At 37.7% G+C, this 22904-nt stretch overlaps 8 protein-coding genes across 8 annotated transcripts; 3 read left to right on the forward strand and 5 right to left on the reverse strand.

Annotated features, from left to right (window-relative positions):
* Positions 1-177: 177 nt before the first annotated feature.
* Positions 178-2930, reverse strand: I206_107004 (uncharacterized protein; the record flags this gene model as incomplete). The annotated part of the gene is made up of 9 exons (XM_019157174.1): positions 178-471; positions 590-697; positions 801-1222; positions 1326-1412; positions 1476-1754; positions 1823-2002; positions 2082-2258; positions 2344-2551; positions 2667-2930. 9 exons carry the CDS (start codon positions 2928-2930, stop codon positions 178-180), a joined length of 2019 nt encoding a protein of 672 aa, XP_019009892.1.
* Positions 2931-3212: 282 nt separating this feature from the next.
* Positions 3213-4554, reverse strand: I206_107005 (uncharacterized protein; the record flags this gene model as incomplete). The annotated part of the gene is made up of 4 exons (XM_019157173.1): positions 3213-3912; positions 4018-4165; positions 4234-4476; positions 4530-4554. 4 exons carry the CDS (start codon positions 4552-4554, stop codon positions 3213-3215), a joined length of 1116 nt encoding a protein of 371 aa, XP_019009891.1.
* A 467-nt stretch (positions 4555-5021) lies between these two features.
* Positions 5022-9058, forward strand: I206_107006 (uncharacterized protein; the record flags this gene model as incomplete). Its single annotated transcript, XM_019157172.1, has 10 exons — positions 5022-5027; positions 5091-5162; positions 5243-5332; positions 5397-5530; positions 5589-6161; positions 6227-6653; positions 6710-7636; positions 7693-7778; positions 8067-8466; positions 8528-9058. The coding sequence occupies 10 exons, from the start codon at positions 5022-5024 to the stop codon at positions 9056-9058; spliced, it is 3246 nt and encodes a 1081-aa protein (XP_019009890.1).
* A 630-nt stretch (positions 9059-9688) lies between these two features.
* On the reverse strand, positions 9689-11666 carry I206_107007 (cell differentiation protein rcd1; the record flags this gene model as incomplete). The annotated part of the gene is made up of 5 exons (XM_019157171.1): positions 9689-9827; positions 9912-10201; positions 10473-10579; positions 10652-10807; positions 10892-11666. The coding sequence occupies 5 exons, from the start codon at positions 11664-11666 to the stop codon at positions 9689-9691; spliced, it is 1467 nt and encodes a 488-aa protein (XP_019009889.1).
* Positions 11667-12326: 660 nt separating this feature from the next.
* Positions 12327-13466, reverse strand: I206_107008 (uncharacterized protein; the record flags this gene model as incomplete). The annotated part of the gene is made up of 3 exons (XM_019157170.1): positions 12327-12594; positions 12718-12822; positions 12943-13466. The coding sequence occupies 3 exons, from the start codon at positions 13464-13466 to the stop codon at positions 12327-12329; spliced, it is 897 nt and encodes a 298-aa protein (XP_019009888.1).
* A 391-nt stretch (positions 13467-13857) lies between these two features.
* Positions 13858-14233, forward strand: I206_107009 (uncharacterized protein; the record flags this gene model as incomplete). The annotated part of the gene is made up of 2 exons (XM_019157169.1): positions 13858-14018; positions 14122-14233. 2 exons carry the CDS (start codon positions 13858-13860, stop codon positions 14231-14233), a joined length of 273 nt encoding a protein of 90 aa, XP_019009887.1.
* A 486-nt stretch (positions 14234-14719) lies between these two features.
* I206_107010 (pyruvate carboxylase) lies at positions 14720-18875 on the reverse strand (the record flags this gene model as incomplete). The annotated part of the gene is made up of 6 exons (XM_019157168.1): positions 14720-14827; positions 14897-15236; positions 15303-17712; positions 17782-18140; positions 18330-18614; positions 18721-18875. The coding sequence occupies 6 exons, from the start codon at positions 18873-18875 to the stop codon at positions 14720-14722; spliced, it is 3657 nt and encodes a 1218-aa protein (XP_019009886.1).
* A 1330-nt stretch (positions 18876-20205) lies between these two features.
* On the forward strand, positions 20206-22559 carry I206_107011 (uncharacterized protein; the record flags this gene model as incomplete). The annotated part of the gene is made up of 3 exons (XM_019157167.1): positions 20206-20261; positions 20320-21086; positions 21145-22559. 3 exons carry the CDS (start codon positions 20206-20208, stop codon positions 22557-22559), a joined length of 2238 nt encoding a protein of 745 aa, XP_019009885.1.
* Positions 22560-22904: the final 345 nt, after the last annotated feature.

Below are 22904 nucleotides of genomic sequence, written 5' to 3' on the forward strand. Positions count from 1 at the left end.
TTGGAGGAAAATGAGATTAATGGAAAATTGGAAAGAGTTTATATGAATAATGAATTTTGTATATGTAAACATCGATAGGTATATATTCATTTCTCGAATCGTATATGTAAAAGCAAGTTGTATCTTGATTCAATGAACTTTAATTAAATTGTATACATCTTTGACAATATTATACAATTACCCTTTTGATCTAGATCTTAATGTTCTACCTTTATTAACATTTATTTCCGGTTCTAGCAATATTGTCGACTCTACTGGATCGATCGTTTCATTCATATCTGTAATTTTTAATTCTATGTCTTCTTTATCCAATTCAACATTCTCTTTAGGTTCTAATTCAAGTTGTTTCAACTTATTTTTAAAATTTCTTTTCTTTTTCCAAGAAATTAATTCTTTAAGTAAACCAATCAAAAGAGGTACAGCAATTGGAGCGAAAAGTGGAGTATAAATTGCGAATTTATGTTCATCAGGCTGAATTATGATAAAATTAAATTTAAATATCAGATAAATTTAAAAAATAATGTTTAATTATTAATTTTCTTGCATTGCATAAAAATGAAAAAGAAAAATAAGAAAGAAGAAAACTTACGAAATATAATAAACCCATCATTGAAGGATCAAAGAAAGCTTGATTAGCAAGATTAATTGAATCTCTTGAAAAAATAAAATTTTCTAAAGGAGAATTATCATTTGAAATCTATTTTTTTATTTTTTTTTTAAAAAAAACAAATGTATAATTATTAACTTTTTTTATTTCATCTATTTTATTAAATGAATAGATATTTTACTCATAAACTTACTTTTTCTAAATTTTCAATTGAACCTATTATTTTATTTTTAACATTTTCACCAAATTTCATTTCTTTAATTTTTATTAATAATCTTTTAATACCAATTAAAGTTTTTTTTGATTCTTCAATGTTTTCTTTCATTCTATTATTTAAAATTTGATTAATTTGCCAATATGTTATAATTTGCCAAATTTCATTTTTTGGTTTATTAATAAAAGGTTGTGAAGAAGAATTAGGAGGTAAATGAATTTTACCTTTTTCATATAATTTAGGTAATGATAATAAAGAATATAAATGTTGAGTAAATAAATGAAAAGTAGGTTTTAAATTTTTTATTGATAAATGATATGAAGAATTAAAAGTAATTAAAGAAGGTGGATTTAGAATATGAACTGAACCGAATTGAGGAAGTAAAAAAGATTGAGCTCCATCTAAAATATCACAAGTAAACATTATGTCAACTTAATTCCACGAAATTGAAATTCAAATTAAATCAGGAATGATTTGCTAGGGAGATCTTATCGCTTTACTCACCTGTAGTAGCTAATCTCATCGGTCTATGACCTTCTTTTGGAATATACAATAAAAATCTCAATACAGGATTATTTGTACTTCCAGAATCTACCGAAATCCAATTTAGCTCATCACCATTCTCAACATGGCTTATAAACAGAAAACACGAACCTAATGACCATTTTTCAGAGTTTACGAAAATCTTCATATCTTCCTCAGAGACTTGCCAGAACTGCTCTTTTTCGCGTTGTATAAGTTCTTTAGCTATCAATTCAGCATTCTCATCTCCCATTTTAGCCTCTTCTACAGCTTCTTTCACTTCATCACTATCTTGCTCTGTCGGTTTCATGAGTGTAGGATCGAAAGTAAGAGGAGCATGGTATAAGATTTGTGATTCAATAGTGAAATTAAATATATCTTTCAACGGTTCTAAGTGTGGTATTATATGATCTATCAACAATATTACAATATCAACAAGTCAGCTAAGATTTGGTTTTTGAATCTGACAGTGGACGTACCTTGAATAGCATTTTCAATATCCCAACTTCGTACATAATTTCCTTGACTTGCATCTTCATTCAATAATACAAAACTCAATGTTATATTTGGGGAATATTTCAGTGCTCTAAGCGGTATACTTGGAGATTCAGGTGGATAGAGTGATAATATTGAATTAATTAATGCAATTTTGTAATGTTCTAAAAAGTCTCAATGAGCGAAAGTATTGGTTCTGGTACAAATATGAAGAAACATTTAGATGTAACCGTTTGGACTTACGTTTTAAAAATCTATCACCTACTTGATCAGGATGAACAGGAATTACCAAAGTTCCAGGTTTTATACCACCAGTAATAAGTCCAGTTTCATGAGGTTGAACATAAGGTTCAAGTGGAAAAGAATTATTCGCATATTGAAATCTTCTTATATGAACTCGAAAAGGTGTAGTCTTTTCAACTAAATAATTAAACTATTAGTTAAAACAAATATCGAATTTGTAAATAAATGAAAATTTTTAAAAACAATGTTAAAAAAAACTCACTATTTAAATCTTCTCCTTCATATATCAAATCCCAATTTCTTTTTTTCTTAGGTCTGTGTCTTTCGTATATACCATCAACACCTTCAATAACTATTTTTCCTAAAGCTTTTAATATTACATTGGTTTCAAAAACAGCTCTACCAGGTGAAGGAGTTGGAAAAGCATCTTTATCCGCTGTAAATAAAATTTTACCTCTATAATTAGGGATCTAATAAAATGATTGAATTATTATTAGTTCAATTACTTTCATACTGAAATAGCCTTCTTTGAAAGTTTTATAAATCGAAATAAGGGTGAATTGAATATCTTAGATCTCAACTCACTTGAATATTTTCTAATTCATCTATACGTTGTATAGGTAATGATAATCTTTCAATTGAAGTAGTATACCACCAAAATGGAATTGATAATAAAAATAATAAAGGGAATGAAAATAAAATGAATAATCTTTTCTTATTAGGTGGATTTATTGATATTGTTACTTCTGACGGAATTGATTTTGACTTGTTTCTGGCTTTTGAAGCATCATGAGCAGGTTCAGAGGTTCGTCTAATCTCTAAATGAGGATGTGGATCTATGCTTGACATCTGAATAAACCTCGAAATGAGCTTTGAAAAGAATATGTTTAGATACTCTTCACTAACAGTGAATTTATCGAATGATTTTACATTTCGTCAACAATCAGTATTTACGCGACGTGGACCGCAAATAGCGGGGCACCACACAACGAATTGATAGTTGAATACATGTTTCAGTAGATAAGATCAGACTGGTACATGATATGCATGTCATTACAATCTTCATTATAGGTATAAGAGTGATTTGCGCACTGAGCAAATGGGAGTAAGGACTGATTAAAGTGAGATACATCACTTTGCCCTACTTCTTGTATTCCTGCTAGCAGCAGATTCGTTCCCTCTAGTCCTTTTCCTACTTTCTTCATTTAATGAAGCTACTTCACCTTCTTCTGGACCTACTTCACCATCTTCAAGAGATCCACCATGTAATACAGCTGGAGTAGTTGAGCTTCGTAGGGCTGATGGTCTCGAAGGTAATGCAGGATTTGAATTTTGTCTAGATAATTTCGGTGCACTTGATGTTGTTGTCGTTGTATTTGCACTAACAGTATTTCGTTGAGATGGTCTGGAAGGTAAAAGATGACCTGTAGAAGGTGGTTTAAGTGTATTTGTATTGTTTGATGTTCGAGATGGAGCTGATTTAGCTGATGTCGTTGTCGATGCTGAAGCAGAATTAGAAGCAGAAGCTATTGGTGCTGTAGTTGTTATAGTAGGTGGTCCGGAAGGTTGAAATTCCAATGCTGATAAATTCAATTTCGATCCTGCGCCTGAAGCCGGTGAAGATGATGATGGATCAACATCCATCTTGATTTCTTCTATTGGTAATTCTTCAATCGAGCTTGATGGTTCGATAGGTAGTTTCAATGATCTACATTCTTCGATCAATTTGGTGATTTGATTGAACTTGTCCAGCCTTGCTTGAGTGGTTTGCAGGTATAATGTATGAGAGGACTTGTGGTCTTCTAAGGATTCTTGAACGTTTGATATTTGCCTGTAATTCAAGGAGATCAATACATCATAAGTAGAAGATTACCATAGGTCAAGGCAGATGCGATGAAATAGCAAGATCATCTTGACACCAATACGAGATACTCACAGGTCTAGTTCTTTCCTGGTTTGACCCCTAGCCAGAATACGTTTGGCAATTTCATCACACTTCACTTGGTGTTCTCTTAATTTCCTCTTTCGCTCCAACTCTTCTTTCTCCTTAGCTAAAGTTACGCGTAATTGTTCGGTTTTATTCACTATATACCACATGAAGATTATATTAGCTGTGATTCGACCTCTGATAACGCAAGTGATCTAGACATACCCGTATCTTGAGTTTGTCTTTTATATACCTCAGTTTGACGCTCTAAATTATTCATCGAACCTAATATTCTTTCTATACCTGATCTCCATTTTAACAATTCCATCCTCACTAGTTCTCTTTCCAGCTCCACGTCCACCTCGGACCCATCAGAACTTGATTTTAGTAGTGGTAATCTATGTAATCGCCTGATCAGAGGTTTCAGATCTCGATCGGGATGTGTTATTCGGAAGCGGTTTAGAGCATCTATAATCACTGGTCATCAGCGCATTCCATGGGTTTTTTGGAGGAAAGCTTACCTTCTTTGAAAGGTGCTGTAGACATGATGGACCAGGACTCGGTCTTTATCCAGGTAGCTGTAGTTGAATCAAGTGGAAAAAGGCGATGATGTCTTTCAAATGTATATGTGTTATACAGACCTGGCCATCCCGATATACCAATATAACTATTGATCTAACTAACTTGTGAGTATACCGGCGAGATTAGGATCAAAGACAGCCTCCACATATTACGTAAATCCTTTTTGGGATTCCCCCTGACGTGTCATTTTAGCGTTGATTGTCGGTCACGTTTAATAGAGCTGGTGATAAGGGGGATAACAATATTGCTTTAAATTGCCACGTGATTATACACCTAACTTTGAATGAGTTTTGCAACTTTTTTTGTATTTTCCCCCCTGATGGGATGAGTTTCTGAAATTTCAGAAATTACATTTGGACTATTCCCCTTCAACCGTTATTCATACAATTTTCACTTTTCCATCTTTACCTTGTATATCATTCATACACAAGATGGACGTGAGTTCTGAATGTACCTTGAATTCGAATGTCCACGCAAGCTAATTTACACTTGTTTGATAGCCAAATTACGTTTCTCAGCTTAGACAGCTGTTAGAACACACTATCGCTCCTGATACAAATGTTATCAAAGCCGTGAGTAGAGTCTCACTTTCATTGACTTCTGACATTGTGATGAGGGTCAAACGGCCGCTGATTATCTCCTCGTAATATAGGCTACTACACAATTAAACACTCAATTCTATAAATCCCCTCAATGTATCCCTGCCCTGTATGAGATTGCCGCTACAACGGATAACCAATCTGTGAGCTACTCTGGAGCCATGACTCTTGGTTAGGGACGACAACTCATCTTTTTGTGCGATCTAGATACGACAACTTGCTGCTGTCGAGTTGAGGAAAAGGATATCGTCAGGTGATGGACGTCAGTGGAAGAAAAACCCTCAAGAGTTGAGGGAACAAATCAAATCAAGTTTGCTCGAGCGTTTGACGCAGGAACAATCGTGAGCTGAACTTTTGGAAGCCCTCGCTCCAACCACAGCTGACCAGATCCCCTCTCAGAGCTATTGTACGACATGCCCTCTCCCGAGCAGTTGCCGCTATTGCCGATATTGAACTCACTGTCAACCCACCTCAATGGCCAACTCTCTTACCCGGCTTATACCAAGCTGCCGCTTCACCCACTAAAACTCATCGAGAAACCGCTATATACGTGTTGTTCTCCATCTTAGATACCGTTGCCGAATCATTCGAAACCCAGTTGCAATCCTTGTTCAAAGTCTTCTCACAATCTTTGGTCGACCCCGAATCTTCCGAAGTCCGAGTAACTACCCTCCGAGCTCTCGCTAAAGTAGCTGAATACATTGAAGCCGGTGACAAACACGATGTCAAGGCTTTCCAAGAATTGATAGTGCCAATGCTCAAGGTTTTGGAACAAGCTATCACTGAAGGAGATGATGAAGGTGTCAAACATGGTTACGATGCTTTCGAGACTTTGCTGATTATTGAAGCTCCTTTGGTCAGCAAGCACGTTGCTGAATTGGTGCAGTTCTTCCTTGGTGTCGCTGGGAACAAGGAGGTTGATGATGAGATGAGATGTGGTGCCTTGAATGTTCTTTCATGGGTTGTGCGATAGTGAGTTTTCCGTTGAACGACTCAAAACATTTTGCGACTGACAGCTGATGTCAACCTTTCGATAGCAAAAAGAGCAAAGTTCAAGCCCTTGGACTCGCTAAGCCAATTGTCGAAGGTCTTCTACCTATCGGTTGTGAAGATGATCCTGAAGATGTTGACGAAGATTCGCCTTCTCGACTTGCTTTCCGAACCCTGGATAACCTTGCTCAAGCTCTTCCTCCTCAACAAGTCTTCCCAGTGCTCACCCAACAACTGCAAGTATACATGGGCGGTGACGCTCGTATGAGAAAATCTGCCTTGATGGCTTTCGGTGTGTCCGTTGAAGGATGTAGTGAATACATCAGACCTCACGTCGACCAACTTTGGCCTGTTATCGAAGGTGGTCTTCAAGATGGTGAAGTTATCGTTAGAAAGGCTGCTTGTATCGCCCTTGGATGTCTTTGTGAATGGTTAGCCGAAGAGTGTGCCACTAGACACGCTATCATTGTTCCTGTAAGTCTCAATATGCCGTCCTCGATATGATCAACGAGCTCATAATGTGTCGTTAGATCCTTTTCAACTTGATCGTTGACCCATCCACGCAAAAGAACGCTTGTACATGTCTTGATTCATACCTAGAGATTCTCGGTGACGATATTGTCAACTACCTCACCCTTCTCATGGAGCGACTCCTCGTCCTCCTTGAGAACGGTACCATCGCCGTGAAAATCACCGTCACTGGTGCTATTGGATCTGCCGCTCACGCCGCCAAGGAGAAATTCGTTCCTTACTTCGACCAAACAATCAAGCGATTGGTTCCATTCCTCCACCTCCAGGCCTCTGACGAAGAATCCGATCTTCGAGGTGTTGCCACCGACACTATCGGTACCATCGCTGATGCTGTTGGTGCCGATGTGTTCCGACCATACTTCGAGGGACTCATGAAGGCTGCTTTCGAGGCTTTGACAATGGATAACTCTCGATTGAGGGAATCTTCTTTCATCTTCTTTGGAGTTATGGCTCAAGTATTCGAAGGCGAATTCGCTCAATATCTCCCTCAATGTGTCCCTGCGCTTATTGCATCATGTCAACAAGACGAGTCTGCCGATGAATTCCTCAACGACGGTGAAGGAGGTTCATCTAATCCATCCGCCCTTGCTGAAGCTTTCACAACCGGTACATCTAAAGATGCAGGCGAGGACTTAGATGACGAAGAGGACGAGACTGATTTAGCTGCTTTGGAGCAAATGTTCAGCAAAGTCAACAGTGCTGTGGCGATTGAGAAAGAGGTTGCGGCAGACACCATTGGAGAGCTTTTCTCAGCTACCAAATCAGCTTTCATGCCTTACGTTGAGGAAACTGTCAAAGTCCTTGTTGAACTCCTTGATCACTACTACGAAGGTATTAGAAAGTCGGCTGTCGGAGCCCTCTTCGCTTTCGTAAAAACCATGTACGAACTTTCCGAACCCGCTGAATGGCAACCGGGGGCACACGTTGTAAGTTATCCCTTTGTTTCTGTCCCACCGAACGAGACTGATTATGGCGGTCATAGCGAGTTCCTCTGCACGAACACGTTAAAAAGATTGTTGAGATGGTCCTTCCTCCCATATTCGAAGCTTGGAAGACCGAAGATGACAAGTGAGTCTGCTTTCTGTTCCAAGATATGAAGTCGATGTTTGGGGTTCAACTCCCCGTTCCCTCTGTTTCGAACTCCGGCAAAGTGTCCTTCTTATCGCCTCGCCGCCCTACCTTACACTCTTCCTTACCCTCTTTCATACGTGATGATACATTAACTCAGCTCACTCCGAAACACTACAAACAAAAGTGTTCTTGAGGCTACTTTAATACTTTATCTGAACTTCACTTCGATCCATTCAATCAACCATTGTGAGAACGGTCGAATGCTAACGGTGTGTCCATGTTCAGATCCGTCGTTATCCTTATGTGCGCCGAGCTTGCCGATACCATGAACAAGTGTGGTCCAGCTATAGTAGAAGGACACCTCGACGAGGTCGCTACATTCGCCATCGAAATCCTTGAGAAGAAATCATTATGTCAACAAGATCCTGATGGAGATGATGAGAATGTCGGTGTTGATGCTGACTCGTCTGAATACGAATCTGCACTTGTCTCCAACGCTGCCGACGTCTTTGGCGCTATGGCTTCCGTTCTCGGACCTGACTTCGCCCAAGCATTTGGTCAAGTCTTACCACTCATCGCCAACTACACTGAACCTAAACGAGCACAATCTGAGCGATCGATGGCTATCGGTTCTCTGGGTGAAATTATTGTTGGCTTGAAGGATGGTGTTACAACTTTCACTCAAGTGAGTCGTAATGTTGAATTTGCTATGGGGTCCTTCTGCTAACATATCATTGTAATTTCAGCCACTACTTCAAATAATCTCAAGGGGTTTAGTAGATGAAGAAGCCGACGTACGAAGTAATGCCGCTTTTGCTGCCGGTGTACTTATCGAAAATTCATCAACAGACTTATCATCAAACTACCAAGCTCTTTTAGCTGCTTTACAACCATTCTTTTCTCCTGCCGAACACTCTGCTCCTGCAATTTATAACGCAAGAGATAATGCGGCAGGTGCAGTAGCAAGAATGGTAATTAAAAACCCATCTGCTCTTCCACTTGAACAAGTAATTTCAGTTTTAGTTTCAGTTTTACCACTTAGATTTGATCCTTTAGAAAATAGAGCAGTTTATGGAGCTTTATTCTCAACATTTAGAAATCAACCTCAAATTTTAATGCCTCATATTGATCATTTATTACAAGCTTTCGCTTATGTTTTATTAGATCCAACACATTCTGATGATACAACAGATGAAACAAAAGCTGAATTAAAAGCTTTAATTGAACATTTAAAATCTCAAGTTCCAGATAAAGTATCATCAGCTGGATTTGCTTAAAGAGTAAAATGGAAAAGAAAAAAAGAAATTATGGTTTTCTTCAAAAATGTAGGAATAGAAAGAGAGAGGGATTTAGATTTGAATTTGATGTTTTAATGAGCTTAATTTTTTTTAACTTTTAACAATACAATTAAATATACCACACATTCTCCAATTATACACCCCTATTTCAGGATTTCAAATTATTGTAGATAGATTGATTGCCTTATATCTAAACAAATGCTATTAAATGCATGATATTTTCTAATTCACTTTTTCAACTAAATATACATAATATACATATATTGTTTTAATATGATCTATTGAGATTAGCCTGTTGGTTTTTAACGAAATTGAATTGTCTTGTAGTTTATATGGAAAATATAGGCCGAGGCCTTTCTTCATTTCTTTTTAATTATTAATTAACAATTCTTTTCAAGACATATAATTTACTTGATGAATTCGTAAATGTGGTTCAATCCAAGTAAGAGAGAAAAAAAAGGAATGCGAAGATGAGAAGAAATAATTAAATAACAACAATGTGTATATATACTTTTGAAAAATCTATTTATATTGGAATTTCTTGATTATTTATTATTTGATGAATTGAAATCGAAATAAATTTTTCATTATTACTTTTTTTCTTTATGTCTAACCTTCCGTTCTATCATTAAGGTTCATTAATAAAGTTGTTAAACATCTTTTAGTTACCATATCACCTTTAAGTAAAGGTGTAAATGTATTATCTTGTAAAGCTTTAGGTAAACATGCTCTTAATGCTTCTCTTGCCCTATTATAATTTTAAATAACAAATAACCAAAAAAAAAATTAGCTTTCTTTGATAAAAAATTATATCAGAAAAAAAAATACTAACCTTGGATTATCACTCATTCTTAAATAACATCTTACAACATGTTTTAATAATCTAACTGCTTGACTTTCAACTAAAGCATCTACCATATTACTTAATACAGCTCCTACTGCGTAAAATCTTTCATAAGTTTGACAAATATATTGTAAACCTAAATCATCTGCTAAAATCTTTTGAACTATGAAAATAGCTACTGTTTTAGATAATTCAGAACCTGTTTCCATTATTCTTAAACATAAGGGAATAATTTCAGTAGAAAGTAAGAAATTTATAACATCTGAATTTTCATTTTGCTATAATGGAGTCAAATAAGATGTCAGCTTGATTCATGAATACATGATGAAACTACGATGTATGCTGTATAGGCTTGCGATGCGCATGACAAGAGAGATGTTCGGAGAGCGGCTGGGATGGGACAGCAGGTGAAGGGGGAAGCGAAAGAAAATTGAACGCGAAGTGGCCATCGGACGAAGGATGAGTAGCGGAGCGAGAGGTTACTAGACGGTTGTATGAAGGCCAAGAACAGAGTAGGTGATATGGACGGGGACAAGCGATTGAGCTTACCTTGACTAAAGCTCCAATGACACCCAAAGAAGTCAGCCTAAGGTATTCAAATGGTCTGGTTTTGCTTGTCGTGTTTAAGAAGGGGTACAAAAAGAGAGGTATGTGGGCTAGGGACGGCTTTTCAGATCAGTTATGAAATCTCGGAATTGAAACTTTGATCATTTTCTCCATTAACTTACCGTTCAGGAATAACGCTCTGGTATCTGAATGACTTGCTACACATTGTAAAAGAGCTAAAGCATTACACACTCGATTCGAAGCATGTGCAGTTAATGAAGGTGGAGATAAAGCTGGATAAACAGCTACAATTTCAAGGAGAAGGGAAGACATTATGCCTAATTTCATAAAGCAATTCCCGTAAGCGTTCTTCTCCCAGACTTGAGAAAGAGTTACAGCATGAGAAAAAAAAAGACACATACCATATCCTCCCCAAAGTACAAGTGCTAAATCTTCATATAATTCCCTCTTTTTACTCAATTCTAATAATGCACCTTCACGAGTTTCAGGTTCTAATAATTCAGTTATTAAGATATAGATTTTTTCTTCATCACTTCCTGAAGGAGGTGGTGCACCATTAGGCATAAGTAAAACTTTCCCAGAAGTTGTATTTCCACTTCCTTGAGTTTGTGTTGAATTTGAAGTAGGTGCAGGTGGATTATTTAAATGTTGAGCTAAATTTTGAGGTAATAATGGTCCTCCTCCTCCTCCGCCTCCACCACCATTACCTGAATTTGTTGAAGTACTTCCAGGCAAAGGTATAGGTGTAGTTGAAGAAGTTGTTCCATTTGGATTTGTAGCGTTACTTAAAGATAATTGAGGTGTATGAGAATTTCTATTTGGTATTCCTCCATTATTATTATTACTGTTATTAATTGATAAAGGTCCATCTAAAGGTGAATTACCTCCTCCAGCTCCTGTTGAATATGGATATTGATTTGTTCTTCTACTATCTCCACCACCAAAAATAAATCCAGGACCACCACCAACACTACCATTTGGAGGTAAATTTAAAAATCCACCTGGACCTGAAGATGATGATGAACCTTGTGCTTGTGATAATCCAAGATTTACTCCTGGAGGAGGTAAACCTGAAGACCATGAAGGTGGAGCATCTGTATCGGGAGTTGGAGGATTAGTAGGTGGACGATGTTGAAGAAGTGATTGAAAATGTGGTGGTGCGTGAGGTGCATACATCTTGAGAAATGAGAAGATGATAGGATGCCTTATCTAGGCAATGATTGGTATTTGGTATTTTCAGAAATGCAAGTTTAGGTTGATTTTAATCGCTGAGTGATCTGATTTAGCTGAAATGACAGATGGTGATCACGCCAACAAGGGGCACTTTTTGGTGATCTAATTTCTCTGTGAACCGTGGGCTAAGATACGAGTACGTTAAGGAGAATGATATATTGCTAAGTTGCACATTGATAGATGATGAGTGAACAGATGAACATTATATTATCATATAAAGACCCGAAGTCATCTGTCTAGCACCCATACAGCGGCATTTACCGCAATGTGGCACCCATTTTCTCTGATCATTATAAACAAACCTCGGGAGTTCGCATTTGACAACATCTTTGACATGCATGCACAGTTTCATGGATGACTATCTCGCAAAATACGGTATGAGTGATGTCCATGATTGTTCAAAGGTCGATGAATTGATGTTTGCGTGTAAAAAGTGGTGCATATCGCGATCGAGATATCTAATTGTTGAGCTCGACGAAATTACAAAATCATGATATTTTATGCGGGGCAGATACTGAATCACCATGCGGCACACGTAAAGGCAAAAATCAAACAGAAGGTGTTCACAGTTCGGAGTATACATTTTTGATTTCACAGTCCCTCTTATTCCGAAGCATTGTTACCATTCCTCCATTCCTCCCAACCGACTTTTATTCTCTCGCTAAAACTCTCGAATGAATCGACAGCGGGTCTAACGTCTAAAGAGAATACAGGATTGCCATCTTCATCTGGTGGTGCAGAATAGTAATCTATCACGTATCGAGTAGAAGTTTCTTCCCTAGGGTACTTGGGTGCGTCTGCTGGTGGCGGAGTAGTAGGAATGACAGGTCGAGTAACTATCCAATCGTGTCTATCGAATGGTGGCTCGGTGCTAAATGGGTTATTAAAATCAGTAATCATTCCAATTATCAGATCTCCCTGAATTGAAATCGATGGGAGATATAGCGAATTTTTGATCGGCAATCAAAACATGTTTCAAAATAGGAAAACTCACTTGAAACTATTTGGGAATATTTTACCTAACCAAAGATGCATTCTAGCTTTAGGTGATAATTCACCTGGTCTACCTGTGAATCGAGCTAATTGAGCATCTTCACCTCTAAAGAAGGAAGAATGCGATTAGCCTTGATCCAAACGATAAGTCGATCGATCAATCTTAATTGATTACTCCAGTAAATAAATCACTTGGATCTTTTGTATGGTAAAAATAAAAACCCACCCAGGTAATCTTTTTTCCCATTTCATTACTTCTGCCCAAGCTTGTTCATTAATGAAATTATGAATATCAACAACAACTTGAATACTTTCTTCAGGAGTTTCCCATCCTTTTCTAACTAATGCATTATAAAATTGTTGTGGTGAAGGATAATCCCAAACTGATCCTGTACCATATGATTCACCACCTGGATTTTCACCTTTTGGTCTAGGTATTGTACTTTTTGTTCTTTCTGTTGGTAAATCTAATTGTTGTCCAGGTTGTTTTGTAATTGATGATAAATTTGTTGGGATATTATTTAATGGGTTCATTGCATTATGATCTATAGGACATTTTGCCGCTCCATCTGATTTCTCCGTTATTATTGATTTGGTTTGTGTTTGATGCATCGGACATTGTGGTGGTGGTTCTTGTGATGATAGTGAAGATGAAGAAGGGATTGAAGGATGATCGGAAGGTAATGAATGATCGATTGGTACAGCTGGATATGAAGATGTAGAAGATGATGAACCGATATTCCACTTCATTGTGATTTTGCTATTTCTGTAATTTCAAGCTTTATAGGATGATCTGGCGAGTATAGAGTCGATAATTTAGATCGAATAGAATGTATATGATATGATATTGTTGTTACGAATCGTCATTAATCGGATTGCAATGAATTTTCAACTTTTCGGCGGCAAATAAATGCAACGGAATCAACATTATTGGTCCGAGGATTGGTGTCAGTGTCTGCTTACGTAAAGTGATATGATAGATGGTACTTATACGCGTTGACGTTGTCAATCAGTCGCGTTTAGATTAATTAGCCTCATTTCATCAACAACAACAAATAAAAAGAAAACAATTTAAATCTTTATCTAATTCTTATATAACAGCTAAGTCCAAATTGTTACAAAGGAAATAATTAATAACAAGATGTCAACATCAAATTCAAATTTAAAATCAAGACATTATTCAGCATTAGCATCACGTTTAAAAAATTTACAATATAATTTAAGTGAAACTGAAAATCAATTAGAATTAATGACTGATCAATTAAAATCAATGATGAAATTAGGTATAGGATGTGGATCTCAGTTAGTTTTTTTTTGTTTTTTGATTTTTTTCATTTATTCTATAGTCCTTTTTATTAATGCATTACTGATTTCATTTAAATCCTGAAAAAAAAAAAATCAATAGATTTATGGCTGTTTCTAGATTATTAGATATTGAACTTATTCAAGCTACTTCTAATTCTCAATCACAACAAGAACAACAACAACAAAAACTTGTAGAAGAAGAAGAAGAATGATAATTCAATTTAAGTTATTAATCAAGTTTTCATCAATCTTACCAGGATATTTCAATATTTTCTCCAACGAAACAAAAATTATCAAAAAAAAAATGAAGGAATCATTCAATTAGTAAATTTACAAATTTAACAATCTCGAATAGTTGTATATGAAATAATGAAAAAAAGTCTTTCAGACGAGTAGAGAATTATCTCGTGGATAACGAACGAAGATCACGAATATTCCCAATGAAAATCTGTACAAATGAGAGAACGTATGTATCAATATAAATAAACCGAACAAGTATGCATAAACAAACTCTAAAAAAATAATTATCAATTTTGAAATTCTTCTTTCTTTCTTTCTTTCTTTTCTTTCTCTTAAAAACACTTCTTTATACTTAATCTAATTTTAAAGAAAAAATCAAATATGGGGTATAATTATCAAATCACAAATTCCTTTTTTATCAAAATTTCCTTTTAATCCTTCCATCTTAAAAAGATTACTTAATGAGTAATTTCAACAGTTAAATCACCTTGAGCAATAGAATCATTTTCTTTAACTAGAACTCTCTTTACTTTTCCAGAAACAGGAGAAGAAACAACTGATTCCATCTTTTTAGAAAAAAAAAACAAAATTAGTACAAAAAGACTCGACATTACAGTATAAAAAAAAAAACTCACTTTCATAGCACTTAAAACACATAATGGATCACCAGCTTTTACTTCTTGACCTTCTTTAACTCTTACATCAATTACAACACCTGACATTGGTGAACCTATTGATCCAGGATCTGCAGAAGCTTTTTCTCTTGAAACATGTTCAATTGCTGCATTTGTATCTTCAATTTCAACCGCACGAGTTTCACCATTTAATTCAAAGAAACATTCTCTTGTACCCTTTTGATCATTTAATGTACCAACTGCTAATAATTTGATAGTCAAGGTTTTACCTTTTTCAATTGAGATTGACATTTCTTCTCCAATTGTCGGTTTACCCAAGAAGTATCTTGTAGGTACGACACTATAATCATCTCAACACATCAGCGCTTATATACAATCATTCAATTAAAGAAACAAAATGACTTACCTCAAATCACCGAACTTCTCAACAAACCCTTGGTATTCCTCAAATACCTTGGGATACATGTAATAACTTGCAACGTCGAAATCAGTTATATTAGGGCCGAATTTCTCTCTCAATTCATCCTTGATTTTCCTGAATTCGAGTGGTTTCATCGAAAGACCAGGTCGTTGATCGATCCTCTCTTTATCTCTGATGATGTTAGATCGGAGTGGTTCGGGGAATCCACCATACGGTTGACCAAGGTAACCTTGGAAGAATTCTACCACCGACGAAGGGAAATCTAATGTAGTAGCTTGCTCGTTGACATCTTCTTTGGAGAGGTTATTGGATACCATGAATTGTGCAAAGTCTCCTACTACTTTAGAAGAAGGAGTGACTTTGACAATATCACCACAGAGTTGATTGGCCTCAATGTATTTCTTCTTGATATCCAGCCATTGGGTACCGAGACCAAGTTGAGAGGCTTGGAATTGCAAGTTAGTGTATTGACCTCCTGGCATTTCATGGTCGAAGACACCAGAATCAGAAGCTCTGACGTTGGCTTCGAAACATTGGTAAAGCTTCCTGATTTGAGACCAATATTGGTTGAGGGCTTGAATGTTTTCGTGGGAGATACCAGTACCAAGACCAGTTTGTTCGAGTGCCGAGCATACAGCTCCCATAGCTGGTTGAGATGTAAGACCGGAAAGATCATCGATAGCGACATCAACCACGTCAGCACCAGCGTGTGCACAAGCGATCATTGAGGCAGCGGCTATACCAGCGGTATCGTGAGAGTGTACGTGGATAGGAAGATCGGGATGAGCTTTTCTGATTCCACCAATGAGCATTCTAGCGGCTTCAGGCTTAAGTAAACCAGCCATATCTTTAATACCCAGTACGTGGATTCCTTCTTTCACCAGGGCATCCGTGAGATCAAGGTAATATTGGAGGGTGTATTTAGTCTTCTTGGGATTGGCAACGTCTCCAGAGTAACAAATAGTAGCCTCAACTACACCACCAGCTTTCTTGGCAGCATCGATACCGATCTTAAGGTTATCGAGGTAATTGAGCGAGTCGAAAATTCTGAAGATATCTAATCCTGCTTCTACGGCTTTCTTTGAGAAATCGTAAATAGCGTTGTCGGGATAAGAAGTGTATCCGACAGCGTTGGCACCTCTTACCAAAGCCTGGAGAGGAATGTTGGGGACAAGTTTTCTGAGCGTTCTCAATCTGTCCCATGGATCTTCGTATAGGAATCGCATAGCTACGTCGAATGTAGCTCCACCCCAACACTCGAGGGAGTAAGCGTTTTGAAGAGCATGAGAAGTCTCCTTAGCAATGTTGGCCATGTCCACTGTTCGCATTCTAGTGGCTAACAAAGATTGATGAGCATCTCGCCATGTGGTATCCATGATAAGAGTACCCTTGTAGTTTCTAATAGCCTTAGCGAAAGCCTCTGGACCTTCGTTGACAATGATGTTTCTCCAACCGTTTTCACATGGTACAGAAGTGTCGACAATCTTGGTTGGATCTGTGGTATCCCTGATTTGAGGAATGATGGCTTCGGTGAGGAGACCAGGTTCACCCATTTGACCTTTGATAGAGGAACCGTTAACAGCAAGATCTCCGAGGTAGGCAAGCAATTTCTGAGCTCTGTTTTGAGAGTGAACCAATTTGAAAAGATCAGGGGTATCGTCAATGAATGTAGTCCATGTTTTACCGGACTCAAAGACTTGGTGAGTGAGTAATCGGATCAAGAATGGAATGTTGGTCTTGACTCCTCTGATTCGGAATTCGACTAAAGCTCTTAACATCTTTCTTCGAGCAACTTCAAAGGTAGCACCACTGACTGAACATTTGACAAGCAATGAATCGTAGTGGGGAGTGATTTGCGCACCAGCATAACCGGAGGAGGCATCAAGTCGGACACCGTTACCACCAGCTGATCGATATACCTCGATTTTACCTGTATCAGGTTGGAATCCAGCAGCAGGGTCTTCGGTAGTGATTCTACATTGGATAGCGAATCCTCTTCGATGAATGTGTTCTTGTGTGAGACCAAGTTGATCAAGGGTTACACCGGCGGCGATTTGAATCTGAGCAGCAACGATATCGATACCGGTGATCTCTTCAGTAATGGTGTGCTCTACTTGGATACGAGGGTTGATCTCGATGAAATAGTGTCTGTTTTGTTGATCAACCAAGAACTCAGCAGTACCAGCATTTCGGTATTTGACATATCGAGCAAGTTTGAGGGCATCATTGAGAATAGCTTGTCTAACATCTTCATCAAGGTGAGGTGCTGGAGCGACCTCGACCACTTTTTGATGTCGTCGTTGGACGGAACAATCTCGTTCGAAGAGGTGAACGCAATTTCCTTCACCGTCGGCAAGCAACTGGACTTCGATGTGTCTTGGTCGGTCGAGGAATCCTGGCGACGACCCCAAATTCAGTCAATCAGACAGTCTGATCAGATAAACGGGGATAGAGAACGACTCACGTTCGATGAAGACGGTTCCGTCACCAAAAGCAGACTTAGCTTCACTGACGGCTCTTTCGAAAGATTCCTTAAATGATTCTTGATCTCTGACAACCCGCATACCACGTCCACCACCTCCCATAGCAGCTTTGATGATGACTGGGAACCCGTATTTCTCTATGAAATCGTGGGCTTTGTCGTACGACTCAACAGGACCGGGAGTACCAGGTACAACTGGGACACCAGTCTTTATGGCTAAAGTCCTAGCTTTGGTCTTGTCACCTAAAGCGTCGATAGTCTCGGGTCTTGGACCAATGAATGCGATACCAGCAGCCTCGACTTTGCCAGCGAACTCAGCGTTCTCGGAGAGGAAACCGTAACTATCAGGAGAGGATGGAGGTTAGTGTCGGATCTCGAGAACATTCAAAAGCTTGTGTCAGAAGAGACCAAGGAAGGGGCAGGAGCAGGGGAAAGTGTGGAAATCTAAGGCATTCTAGAGGGTCCGGCGCGAGCAAGGAGAACAAAAGGGGTGGATGAGACTGTGCATGGGTCACAAAGCGAGAACTTACCCAGGGTGAATCATATCAACTTCATGCTCCAAAGCAATTCTAATGATATCATCTTGTGACAAATAAGCAGCTACTGGAGCTAAACCTTTTCCGACTAAGTATGACTCATCAGATTTGTATCTGTGTGCATTCATTCGATCTTCATGAGAGTAAATCGCAACAGTTGACATTGCCAATTCATGGGCAGTTCTAAATACTCGAATAGCAATTTCACCTCTATTGGCTACTAATACCTTTTTGAGTGGACCGGAATGTCCGGCTTGTTTCTTTCGTAAGCCAGTGATGCTAAATAACGAATTCATCAGCTCATAGCTCCCAGACGAGACGTAAGCTAATACAGAGTTGAATTGGGGGGTTTGAGATTCTGGAGCGGGTAACGAAACCGACTTACGTGTGAGGATTGGCGGAAGGTGTTGAAGGTGTACCAGGTCGAGAGGTATCATAACCTGTGTGGCTGACCCAAGCTTCAATCTGTTGATGGGTAGACCGGCCATGATGAGAACGAGATTTGTCGGTATCATTTTCCGGACAGTTATCGATAGTCATGTTGAGAGGGAGGATAAGTCATGAAGAGCAAAGGGGAGATAAGTGGATAGTCAGCTTCATATACTAAGTCAATCTATCCTTGCAAAGCTGCCAAGCGAGCGACACTAGCTTCGAGAAAGATAGGCCCAGGTTTTGACAATGGTGTCCTTGTGACACAGGCGAGAAGCACACAAGCCGAATGGCCCCAAAAATGCGCACTTTGATAGATGAGACCTTTAGTGGATAAGAGGGTTCCGAGTTACTCACGGGAGTTTGAGCTGCAGCCATGATGTCTATCTTCCTAACGACTTCTCTTTATATGAGAGTCTACAAGAGGTGAAGAGGAATGTGTGTTTGGAATAAAGGTGATCCGGTTTTGTATTATACTGCAAGAAAGACGTAGGGTATTGATTGTCGCGCAAGCGGTGATGTGTGAATCAATCACAACTACAAAGGAGGTTAAGTTATCTTGATAATAGCTTTCTTTGCTTTGGTAGTTCTCTTGAAATTCTTTGTATTGACAGCAGTCAAAAACAAAGCAAAAGGATGATACTCAAGGACGGGATGATGATGAACCGCCAGTGATATTGAAGGAAAAAAAAGTGACAAACTGTACGAGTAGTAGTAACGGAGATCTTTGAATTGGTGTTATCGGTAGCCCGTCCGTTATGATTGGTTGAAATAGTATAATGATGCAATCGTAATTGTAATGCATTCCTATCATGATATCCGGTTACTCTATTAGATAATTACCCTTACCCCTTATATATCGACTCATTTAACGGGGCACCGAATTCATTTGACATTGCCCGAATCCATCCAATCAAAATTGCCAATTACCTTTTTACTCCCGGTAATCGGTCCGTAATTGCTTCCCATCGTATATCCTCTTTCTTCTATAAGGTCCCAACTTCGGTCTTGCTGAAGACTCCCGATAAAACCGATAATCATGCATGAAAGTTCATCCTTGTTATACCGCTACCTTGTATACACCGCTCGAGAGGTCCCTCTGTCAACTTCGAACTCTTACGAATGGTGATGATGCAGATCGAAAATCACCGCAAAGGTCATAAAATCAAATGATTCAAGTCGCGCAACTTTACAGGGTGTATACGAATCGTAGTCAGGAAATTAAAAAAAACCCGTTACGGGATCAGATTCTTCCATTGAGCTTTCGACTTGGCTCGCCACGTGATTCAGGTAACTGAGCGTGTTTTCCGATTAAATAGACAGTCGCGTCAAGGAGGAACATGAACATTGATTTTTGACTTGACACGCGATTTTGCATTGTACAAATTTCGATTGTCTTGAATTCGACTTCTAAGTATGACCTGAGCAGAGGCATGTCATCATGAACGACTTCGTCAAAAGTGGTCTTGGGACTGTAGAATCGGATGCTGAGATCAAGTAAGTCAAGACCGCTGTCAAAACAATAAGCCAAGTGAATGTTAACCAAATTCAATAGATCAATCGTACAAAAGCCAATATGGCATCTTGTACCTTTACCAATATCACAAATCAAATCATCAGCTAACAAACCTCTCTACTTTAGAGGTCAAATACCAACATTGAGATCAAGTTGTTTATCAGTTATATCGAAAAATTTACATAAATATACCATCGATTCTTTCAAGAATATACCATCAATATTTATAGAAAGAATCATCAGTAGGATAAGAAATGATAGACAATATGAAGATGAATTTACAGCATTTAATGGATATTCAACACATAATCCTGATGAATGTACAATATGGATATTATCGGCTTTATTAAATCCACAAGGAACTTTAGAAAAAAATGATGGATCATTTCAATTATCTTTACCTCAAGATTCAATTTTAAATCATCTTACACCTAATAAATTATTAAAATATCCTGATCATCCTTTAGTTGAATTACCAAAATTATATAAAACTCTTCATCAACATTCTAATATATCATTATTAACTAGTTTAACTTTAGATGGTATGAATGAATTTGTAAATGATCATAATATACAATCTTTAAAATATTGTACGAATTTGACTGTACTTTGGATGAAAGGATGTAGAATTACGGATATAGGAATTAGACTTTTAACTAGTTCTTTAGAATTACCTAAATCTATAGAAGGAAAATTCGATGGAAGGGGGATGTGTAAATTGAGAAGTTGGAGTGTAGGTGGTTGTAGAGGTGTAAGTGATAAAGCTATGACTAGTTTTGCTAGGTATCCTGGATTGGTAATGTTAGGTGAGTACATTGCAGATCTGCTTATGATAAGACAGCTGAATGTACTTCAATTTGATAGATATTCGTGATACATCTTGTACGACAAGCGCAATTGACATATTCAATCGAACGTCAAGAAATCTATTTTCAGCACAAAATCCGGATTTTCAACCTTGTACGGATGGTCTATTGGACTTATTCTCAAGAAATACAACTTCAGCCGATATTGTAGATAAACTTTGTCTAACCCTTATCAAATTACCAAATACCATTGTTATGGAGAAATCACATTTATCTCTGAATATCGTTCCATCTCATCGACCGCTTGATGAGAGGTATTTACCTGAATCATCTCAATCGTATTCAAGCGAGAATGCTCCCTTTAGAAAAACGTGGGAAAGTTCAGATTCGAAATCCGTTTATAGGCTCAATGGAATTGGTCAGATATACGGAACGTCAGTTAGTAAAGTCAGTGACGAAGTAAAGGATTTCAGAGAAAGAAGGAAATTAGCTATTGAGTTAAGTGAAAAAAGTAATCAAGCTATACAAGAAGCAAAAGCGTATGAAGAAATGGGAACGAATGGAAGAAGAGCTTTCACAAGGAAAAAAAATAAAGCAATAAAGGAAGAAAGAGAATTTAATTGGAAATTTAAATATGGTAAATTTAATGAAGAAGATTTAACTGGAGCTTATAAAAAAGCAACTACTAAAACTTATAAACAAAGAGGTAAAAAAGGTGAAACAGAAAGATCAAAATCTTTTGTGATGGGTAAAAAGGGTGAACAACTCTTAATTGATAGAATTGCAAAAGATGATAGCAATTTAATGTTAGTTAGAATGGTAAATGATGATTGGGAACACTTAAAATGGACAGTTAATACTGGTTCAACTGGATTTACCCAAACTACTTCTAAATCCAATAAAACTTCCACAATAGGATTCTCGCTTAGTCAAAATAAGATGAAAGCTTCGAATCTTGTTGAAGATTTGTTAAATACGACAATGTCTATCACTTCATCTACGGAACCAAGTTTTGCTTCTTCACAAAATTCAAATCCTTTTAAACTATCTCAATGTCAATCTACTCAAACATCGATATCTTCTTCACCATTTACCAATTCTCAAGAGATACAACGTACTGGTAATCCATTTAAATCTCAAAAATCCAAAGCTAATTCAATGGGTGTAAGACCTTTATCTTCTACTCCCTTTCGACCGTTATCTACATCTCAGACACAGAGTAATAGTACAACACCTCCATTCTCCCAGTCAAGCATATCGAGTAGCCCTTTCAGTCAATCTATCGACAGAAAGCCGTTCGCTCGTACAGTTAATCATATACCAATCAGCACTGGACCCACCATCAAGAAGCGAGCAGACGACTTGAATTTCTTCTCCACAGGATCAAAGAAACGTTCTTTTGACGGAGTAGGTGAATCCGAAAATAAGAGAGTTGGCATGAAAATGTTCTCTCTTGGCTCGCAAAAGAGATAGCTTAAACCTGTAGATTCCCTTTGATGTAGTCATGCTTGTTGTTGTACATTTCACATCCTTGTAGCTTTACGTTGTGTATTAGCTGTCATGCATGCAATATATCAGACTTATTATTCTTTTTAACCATGAAAATGAATGTTACGTAAGAGCTCATTTTCGGTTAAAACGTCACGATATAAAACAAACGAACGAGAGAGCGAATGATTTCGACAACACTCACTCCTGCATTTATTATAACTGTCAAAGTCGAGCCTTGTTCATATGCCTGACCCCTCCTCGTCAGCGATAATAGGACAAACGAGGAGACTTCCATATATCCTCCCTTCTCGGCGACGATTGCTAATA

This window comes from Kwoniella pini, chromosome 10 (assembly GCF_000512605.2).
Source record: "Kwoniella pini CBS 10737 chromosome 10, complete sequence".
NCBI lineage: Eukaryota > Fungi > Basidiomycota > Tremellomycetes > Tremellales > Cryptococcaceae > Kwoniella > Kwoniella pini.